General features: G+C 45.0%; 1 protein-coding gene across 1 annotated transcript; it reads left to right on the forward strand.

The window, feature by feature from the left end:
- The first annotated feature begins 806 nt into the window (after positions 1-806).
- Positions 807-1271, forward strand: LOC134586299 (large ribosomal subunit protein P2-like). Its single transcript, XM_063441782.1, has one exon. It carries the CDS (start codon positions 877-879, stop codon positions 1183-1185), a length of 309 nt encoding a protein of 102 aa, XP_063297852.1. The 5' UTR covers positions 807-876; the 3' UTR covers positions 1186-1271.
- Positions 1272-10077: the final 8806 nt, after the last annotated feature.

The raw sequence follows: 10077 nt of genomic DNA on the forward strand, positions 1-10077 counted from the left end.
TGCGTGGGAGACTGGTTCTCCCGATTCAATCTCAAGGACGCATGCCTCACTGCCAGTCGTTCAAAAACATTGTCCTTTTCTCCAATTACATTGGCTACAAGACATTTGGCAGTTCTTTGTTACGCCCCTTGGGGTTTCACCAAGTTGATGAAACTAGTTATGGCTCTAGATTGGCAGACTCTGCGTCACCAAGCGGACACAACCTCCGCACTACTCCAAAATCTAGGGTTTATCATACATTTTCAAAACTCCGCTCTAGAACCCTCACAAACAGTGCAATTTCTTGTATGTCAAACTCCATAAAAGCTATCCTTCAAAAAAGGACATTCGGAAACTATTGTCCTCTAAACACATTCACCTACAAGATTTCACACACATGATCTGTCTCCTCTCTGCTTCCATACAAGTGATCTATCCCGGACCACTGTATTATTGAGCAATGCAATGCTTGAAGACTTTTTACCTACATCGGTCCACCTCATACGACTCAACAAAGTACGTCTGGAACTTCATTGGTGGCTCCACATCCTGGAACAGAAAAGCCATATTTGGCTCCCACACAGATTTTGTTCTGGAGTCAGATGCCAGTCTTCTGGGATGGGGAGCAATATGCTCCAAAATTTCAACTGGAGGTCTTTGGTCTTACCGTGTCAACTCAATTATCTCCAAACGAAAAAAATACAAAAACATTTTTTATTTTTTTTTGAAGCACCCCAAAAACACATCAGAACCCCATCAAATGTACATCTCGTGATAGCCCCGATGTGGGGGAACAACATATTCAAAAATCACCCAGATCGCCCTTTCCCTCCGGCCCGCTGTAGAGGAAGCACGCGTTTCCCAGCTCCCTCACCGGACTCACATCAAATAGTAACGATGCGTTACATATCTGCATACCTATTGGCTGTCCTTGGAGGCAATGATAAGCCCTCCATAAAGGACCTCAAGAAGATTCTGGACAGTGTTGGCATTGAGACTGATGATGAGCGAGCAGAGAAGGTTGTCGGTGAACTGAATGGCAAAAGCATTGAAGAGGTGATCGCTCAGGGTAACACCAAATTGGCCTGTATGCCCTCTGGAGGAGCTGTAGCTGTTGCTGCCAGTGCTGGATCAGGATCCTCTGTTGCAGCTGCTGCTGCTCCTGCTGAAGAGAAAAAGAAAGAGAAGAAAGAAGAATCTGATTAATCAGACGAGGACATGGGATTTGGCCTATTTGATTAAATCGTGTGGCTCTGAAATCAAACAATAAAAACTTTCTTGTAAAAAAAAAAAAAAAAAATCACCCAGATCAGTTCAGGGTTTTAAAAAGTTATATGGAAGTCCCATTTATGCCCGTCTGCACGCAAGGCTCCTGCCCAGAATAGTTCCATGACTTCAGCTGGTGCGGCCGGTCTCTTTCGTACAGTTTAAAATGTTGAACAATATCTTTAAGAATCGTTTGTGTGTAATGTACTCGTGTGCCTCTTTGTTCGTGCGTTGTTTTTACCGAATGCCGCCTCCTTCGGATAAATTAGGACAAATCGAAGTGGTCCTGGAAGTCTCAGCGGTGTTCGGGCCATTGAGTGTCCGAAAATAGTTGCAGACACTCGACGACCAAACCCCGCTGGACGCATTCGACATAACAAGATGGCCACCGCCGATAAGTCTTCATGCATACAAATCGACGGCCACCCAGTGAACCACTTAGAACGTTCAGAGTTGCGGTTTGGAATAGTGTCAAATAGGTCAATTGATGGCTCACTACTGTCTTGGATGGTCGAAATGTTCTGTAAAACATTCGGTATACGAACTAGCTGGGTAAAGTCTGTTAGTCTTAGTTCGTATACTGTTTTAGGTGAATGGCATTACAATTAAAAGTTCAGGATGGCTACAAAATATAAATCCAGCGAACAGGGCATCTGTTACATGGCTTCACCTATGTGGAACACTCTGGCGAAAATCCTGACCAAGGCACTGGCAACAGTGTCTGCCCAGATGTTTGACAGGGCAACGGCTTCTGTGTATCGAGTAGCGTAGTCCACCACGGTGAGAATGTATTTCTTACCGGATGGACTAGGGGTAGGTAGGGGTCCTACCAAGTTGACGGCTATCCGACTGAATAGAAGAAGGTCTGGGTGACTCGATAGGTCGTGCGATTTCTCCCCAGGTGTCCGGCCAAAGAGATGTCATGCCCAATCCAGAGAAGCTCCAACCGATATTTCTTAGGAACTACCAGTTGTCACTTCTGGGATGGGCCTCCCCCGTCCTATTGTTTTCTGTCAACCTGTACAATCTATCTTGTTCCCAGACAAATTTTTGGTTCTCTTCCCCCCCATTCTCCCTAAACTTCCATAGGGACGAGTCCTCTCTGATCTCCCTCCCAAACTCCTCGAAGTATCCCAAGCTAAAGTGGTTTTGGCTACTGTCTGCGTAGGGGTCGGTTGGGTTCTTACCTGAGTCTCCTGGCCTGGTGAACGGGTTCCGGCTGTACTAGCTTGAGACCGGGTTGTCACTGGACATACGGTAGCGGGCGTAGTGGGTAGATATGCTGAAGTGAAGGTTCCTATATCATTTCCCAATAGGACCTCGGCAGGCATTTTGTCTTGCTCCCCAATAAAGGTGAACACTGGCAGTAGGGAGCCAAAACACAGCTCCCCCGGGTACCCGCACAGCGACTGTGTGCTTAGAGCAATCCTCTGGCTTGACCAAGTGTCACTGGACCAGGGTGATGGTAGCGCCCGTGTCTCGTAGTCCTTGGGCTACTTGTCCATTTACTTGGACCTCTTGTTGTTGCTGTTGTCTGGGGACGAAGCTTGTATGGGGTCAGCCTCTTACAAAATTCCCAGATATTCCTTGGCACCGATGTCTGGGTACGTGATGGTGTAGTATCAGCTACGGGTGTGGGACACCTCCCGGTAAGTGCAGAGTGCCCTAACTGACAACTAGCACTCATATGACCCTGTCCGTGGCACCGATGACACTGGATCTTTGTTTGGGTCAGTGTATTTTGACTCCACACTTGTGAGTACCCACTTGGGATGAGCAAATTATATATTTTAAAATATTTTAAACAATACTGCGCAATTGGGTGTACCTCTATTTATTCACAGACCTCGGAATTATATCGGAAAAAAAGGGTTGGGTCCCCTGTATGGACCCAGAGGCTATCCAAACCAGAGCTGGGTCTATAGCTCTCCGTTTGTGAGTTTGCACATCATATAATAATATTAACTATTTACTATACACGAGGTGGTATCCGAAAAGGGTTCCATGCGTTTGGGCCCTGCGGTCGGTCTCCGTTCGGCAGTAAAAACAGACAGTTATATTAGCCATCCACACTTAACTTCACCTGGATATTGATTCCCTCGTTCGGTACCTTGTTTCTACCGAATGGGGATTCGTTAGGACTCTCCGTTCGGTAGTTACGGAGCTCTGGAGGTCTCAGCGGTGTTCGGTTGTTTGAGTGTCCGATTTGAGTTCCAGACACTCGACGACCAAACACCGCTGAGCTTTTCATGCGTAAGATGGCCGCCGCCACGTGTATGCATACCGAATGGCGGCCACCCAGATACATCCATAACGAGCTTGTCAACCCGAGGTTAGAGAGAAGTGTGAACCTTAATAGCTGATACACTTCTCTCTGGGGTGGTCCACCGGTTCGGTAGTTTCCATATGCATAGTGTACGGATGGAAACTACCGAATAACATACGATTAGTACATAGAATTATAGCAATGTGAAAATTAACATAGGCATAACATATTGAACACAGTCACCTAGGCATATTACAGGACAGGCTTACTGCATTCCGCTACACTGGGTTCACCAGTGGAAAATGGGGTTCACCCTGTAATATGTATGTAGAAATATTGAGGTTCACCTAGATATTGGTGGGGTTACCACACAATGAATAAAAAGTGGGCGTCACCCAACGTCAATAAAGTGGTGTTAACCACTTAGAAATATTAAAGGGACACTATAGTCACCAAAACAACTTTAGCTTAATTAAGCAGTTTTGGTGTATAAATCATGCCCCTGCAGTCTCAGAGCTCAATTATCTGCCATTTAGGAGTTAAATGACTGTTTATAAACCCTAGTCACACCTCCCTGCATGTGACTTGCACAGCCATCCATAAACACTTCCTGTAAAGAGCCATCAAATGTTGATCCTTCCTTTATTGCAAGTCTGTTTAATTTAGATTTTCTTATCCCCTGGGTTGCTAGACCCTACAAGAGCCTCCTGTATGTGATTAAATTTCAATTTACAGAGTAAGAGCTAAATTGTTTAAGGTAAATTACATCTGATTGAAAGTGAAACCAGTTTTTTTTTTCATGCAGGCTGTGTCAATCAGAGCCAGTGAAGGAGTGGCAAGTGCCTTATAAACAGAAAAAAAGTGATTTAACTCCTAAATGGTAGTGGATTGAGCAGTGAAACCTGAGAGGCATGTTCTATACACTAAAACTGCTTCATTACGCTGAAGTTGTTTAAGTGACTATAGTGTTACTTTAAGGAAAGTGGGGACAAGGAGCAGGCAGAGCTTGCAACCGTCCTGTAGTATTCTGCACTTTACAAATGACAAAAACGCAGGAAAATGCAGTGCGACTGTAAGATGGCCACCGCAAACAATAAAGGGGCGGGAAAAGCCGTTGCGTCACAAAAATTACGCGTACGAATGGGTCAGTTGGACTTCTGACAGTCTAGTGTGATCGTTGCAGGGGTTGGGCCGGGAATGAGTGTAAATATGCCGCCGCTGACTAGCACGGCGGCAGTGGAGCTCCAGAGGGGGTGCAGGCACAATATGTAGAGTACCAGAGCACATCAGAGGATACGGGAGCAGTATAAAACCGCCAAACAGTAAAAGTGGATGGACAATGATTTAACAAGCACTTATAGGTAGTTAGTTGAAGGTGTATAAGTTAAAACAAATAATATAATAAAATATAAGGGGCGGGGCCGGACCGCCATGCCGAGCGGACGCACAGCAGAATGGCTCCCGACAAGCTATTTAGTTTTTAGCCCTTGAAAACCGGCAAATTCTCCCCAAGCAACTGGCAGCTGTGCCACAACACTAGAGGCGACCCTGGTACCGGGGAGAGGCTTGCCGTGAGGTTTTAGTCCCTCGGTGGGCGATCCCTGTCAGCTAAGATGGAGACCGCCCGGGCGGTGAGCGGGGTGGACGGCCGCTGCCCAGCTATCCTGCCCGCCAGAGGTACGGCGGAACCAAGAAGCTAGGCGGGTCCGGCCCTGTTCCCCCCCCCCCCCCCCCATGGGCCGGCGGGGGTGATCCCGGCCCCCACCCTGTGTCCCACCGGAGTGCCACTAACTTGCTGAGGGTCCGCTTCCAAGATGGCGGAGACCGCGTGGCAGGCGACTCTGCCGGACGCATCCCCTTCTTACTGCACAGGCGGACTACAGGACCTGAATGGACAGGAGCCAAAGAAGGAACTCTAAGGTACCACAAGCCAGGGGGGAGCAGCACTACCACCCACAGCATCAGCGGGTACTGACCACACCACGGGACAACGGTTTAAGGCCCTAACTTACCCTACTGAACTGCTTCACTCACCGCAGAGGGGCTGGAACATACTGCCCGACAACTCTCTCCCCCTGTACACGGCGGGCATCAGGCTGGACAACACGTACCCCTGGGTAGAAGATAGTTTCCCTGCACGGACACCTAAGGGGACTGCACTTGCCACCAAGACGTCAATCCGATCTTCCCACTATGGCAGACCGCACTACCAACAGGCGGATCGTCTGGCATCCCGGCAAGGAAGCAGGACTAACTGTATTGGCCCAACATGGGGTGGACACTAATAGTGCTTTGCTTCAAATGCTTGATTAAGCTGAGCTTGTTATTTCAACAGTTTACCATATGTCAGTAAACCACTATATGTACACACCTGCACTTGAAACTCTGCCTGACACAACAGAATACAGCTTAGAATAACATAAATTAACGTATGATTTACTTACAAGCGACACCCTTGCAAATACCGTTCAGCACTTTTACTTGCGCTTTTCAACTTAGTGCTTTCACTTTATGGTTCACACAGTTACTTGCTAGAACAGTATCTACTTAGCGTGCATACTTATCTTACAAAGCGCAAGGTCCGTTATTAAATCTACCTGTTAACTTAACCACATTAATCTGTATGCTCACAACATGTTATTGCACTGTTCTAACTTAATCATATTTCCATTCTAAGTATTATTTTATATGTTTAAACTTGACTAAATAACAAAAATTGTGCTTGATATGCATGTACCCCGCATGTTACGCGTGGAGAAGCCAGAGGACTGCTTTTGGGGCACCTCTTGCCAGCTTGTATTGTATCCCTGCACTACAAAAATAAAGAATTAAAAAAAAAAAAAAAAAAAAAAAATAAGATCACAAACATATCATATATGACAAAGTCAAAATGTAGGAGACTATAATTAGAATAGACTCATCTGGGAGGCAAGCAGCAAAGAAAGAGAAGTTGGGAGGAGCCTGTTTACAATACATACTACTGTCATGCTCTCTGACTGGTTGATTTTTTAATTTTTTTATCTATTGTTAATGGTTTATTTGCTGCTGGAGGTTTCAGTAAAGAAAGATAAGCAAATATGAAGCCTCCTGTCTTGCCATAAAATTCAATTCTGTTTAATCCTCAACACGTAGTCTTGTCTCGTGCTTGTAGGGAACCTGCTTCACAACTAATCACTAGCTCTTGTAAGAGCTCTACGATCTATTCGGATACTTGGTCGGCTGAGATGACATCTGGAGAACATTGCAGCACCGCTCCTTCCAAGGGAAAAGGACGTACCTAACGGCATACACCCCCCTGATATTCAGGGTGGCCGTTACAGACCTGAAAGGAAACTGGATAATGGGAGTGTTCAGTGTTTCCTGCTGACAGATTTGGTTACCGACTAGTTTAAGGGTGTGGAGACTTTTTTGTACCCGGTGTGAAAGTTAAATATAGTAAGGGTTTCCAACATAAATAAAACAAAACAACTTTCGAACCACTGTGAACTCTAGTCCCTGTTTAGAGAAGGAGAGAGTCAATAAGAAAGTTCACGATTCAAGTAGTAGCAGCCGCATACATGTTGGTTCCTGTCCCCCTGGGTACGAACGCTATAACCCTTCGTTGTGTCCAATCTGGTCCTCGTTATGGTCGGTGCTGAAGAGCTTGGGTTCTGCAAGGAGTCCTCCGGCAGGTTGAGTGTGCTCAGCAGAGCAGCTGCTTTTCACAGATCTGAGAGTGTAAGGTGTCGCCTTGTATGATTTTCAGAGCCATAAGCAAGCGCCAGCAGTACCTATTTTGTGCTGCTGTAGAAGTGTTGTGAACGGTCGGAAGGACCACCACCATTGTAGAGTGTCCCGAGTTGTCTGAGTAGAAGGAAAGCTTCATATTTTTGAAATCATAGGTGGTAGTTCCGTTAAGGGCTGCTCTATGACATTAAATGTCATTTGCCACAACTCTGACCATTTTTCTAGTTTACCTAAATCATTTCCCATTTGGCTTATCCCTCCTGGAACATCAACCCTGTTACATATCTTAGTATCATCAGCAAAAACACACCTTACCATCAAGACCTTCTGCAATATCACTAATAAAAATATTAAAGAGAATGGGTCCAAGTACAGATCCTTGAGGTACCCCACTGGTGACAAGCCCATGCTTCGAATATACTCCATTGACTACAACCCTCTGTTTGCCTGTCACTCAGCCTTACCCATTCAACAATATTGGAATCCAATCTTACAGATCGCAGTTTATTGATAAGCCTTCTATGTGCAACAGTGTCAAAAGCCTTACTGAAATCTAGGTAAGCAATGTCTACTGCACCACCCTGATCTATTATTTTAGTTACCCAATCAAAAAAATCCATAAGATACGCCAGAAGGACTTCGCAGAGATCACCATGCAACTTCGCCAACAACACCTCCAATACAGATGGGGCTAACCAGTGAAGCTAGTGGTACAGAGGAACGGGAAAACAACCATCCTGCAGACGCCGGTAGAAGGGTCAAAAGGTACTGTGCAGACCAGCCCGAGAGAGTAAAACCCTACTACTTGGCTCAGGCTTGTATAAAAAATGTGATTTGAATGTTCTTTTGTTTTTATTAGGGAAACGACAGAATAATACATGTAATACTGTATATAGTTTGCCCACTAGATTGTAAAGGACGCTGAACTCGGGAGGGGGAGGGGAAAACTGAACGGGAGAGGTAACCAAGTAGTCAAGACGGGGCAGCAACACATTCATTGCCTACAGGAAATCAGGCCCAGCAGGCGGCAGAGCACTGGGGTGTAGCACAACTGAGTTTAAAGGGTCTGATAGCCCATGTCAACAATGGACACAATCAGTGCAGGTAGAAACACCTCAATACATGCACCTCCCTCCCCCCCCCCGGACGCCCTAAGAGCACATACCAACATACTATATATAAAAAAAGAAAAAAAAAAAGAGCAAGCAAGGTAGAAATCTACTAATACCCAAACCAAAGCAAAAACTGCACAGTGTGTGTCTGTCCTGGTGTGTGTGTATCATGGTGTGTGTGTGTGTGTTCTGTCTGTGTCATGGTGTGTGTGTGTGTGTTTTTAAAAATAGTGTTTTACTCACCTTTTTTTTTTCCAACGTCGTGCTGGTCTCTGCCTCTATGACTGAGATCATCAAGCTTGATGATCTCAGCCAATCCGCACTGACACAGGAAGCGTCTCTAGTGACTGTCTGTCACTAGGAAGCAATGTAAACACTGCCTTTTCTCTGAAAAGTCAGTGTTTACATTCAAAAGCCTGCAGGGACAGGCTATAGACACCAGAACCACTACATTAAGCTGTGTGTGTGTGTGTGTGTGTGTGTGTGCCTGCTAGTGAGCTTGCTTGCGTGTGTGTGTTTGTGTGTGTCTGCTAGTGAGTGAGCTTGTGTTTTTATGTCAATGAGCTTATGTATATTAGTGAAATTGTTTGTCTATAAGGCTGTGTATCAATGAGCTTGTGTGTGTCAGTGAGATTGTCTGTGTCTGCATGTGAGTATGCTTACTGTATAATTAAATATTTTACTCTGAAAGGACCAATATATTATATTAGAAAAAGCAATATAATATTATATATATTTATATACAGGGAGTGCAGAATTATTAGGCAAGTTGTATTTTTGAGGATTAATTTTATTATTGAACAACAACCATGTTCTCAATGAACCCAAAAAACTCATTAATATCAAAACTGAATATTTTTGGAAGTAGTTTTTAGTTTGTTTTTAGTTTTAGCTACGTATTTTAGGGGGATATCTGTGTGTGCAGGTGACTATTACTGTGCATAATTATTAGGTAACTTAACAAAAAACAAATATATACCCATTTCAATTATTTATTTTTACCAGTGAAACCAATATAACATCTCAACATTCACAAATATACATTTCTGACATTCAAAAACATAACAAAAACAAATCAGTGACCAATATAGCCACCTTTCTTTGCAAGGACACACAAAAGCCTGCCATCCATGGATTCTGTCAGTGTTTTGATCTGTTCACCATCAACATTGCGTGCAGAAGCAACCACAGCCTCCCAGACACTGTTCAGAGAGGTGTACTGTTTTCCCTCCTTGTAAATCTCACATTTGATGATGGACCACAGGTTCTCAATGGGGTTCAGATCAGGTGAACAAGGAGGCCATGTCATTAGATTTTCTTCTTTTATACCCTTTCTTGCCAGCCACGCTGTGGAGTACTTGGACGCGTGTGATGGAGCATTGTCCTGCATGAAAATCATGTTTTTCTTGAAGGATGCAGACTTCCTGTACCACTGCTTGGAGAAGGTGTCTTCCAGAAACTGGCAGTAGGACTGGGAGTTGAGCTTGACTCCATCCTCAACCCGAAAAGGCCCCACAAGCTCATCTTTGATGATACCAGCCCAAACCAGTACTCCACCTCCACCTTGCTGGCGTCTGAGTCGGACTGGAGCTCTCTGCCCTTTACCAATCCAGCCACAGGCCCATCCATCTGGCCCATCAAGACTCACTCTCATTTCATCAGTCCATAAAACCTTAGAAAAATCAGTCTTGAGATATTTCTTGGCCCAGTCTTGACGTTTCAGCTTGT

This window comes from Pelobates fuscus, chromosome 1, assembly GCF_036172605.1.
Source record: "Pelobates fuscus isolate aPelFus1 chromosome 1, aPelFus1.pri, whole genome shotgun sequence".
In the NCBI taxonomy this organism is placed as follows: Eukaryota; Metazoa; Chordata; class Amphibia; order Anura; family Pelobatidae; genus Pelobates; species Pelobates fuscus.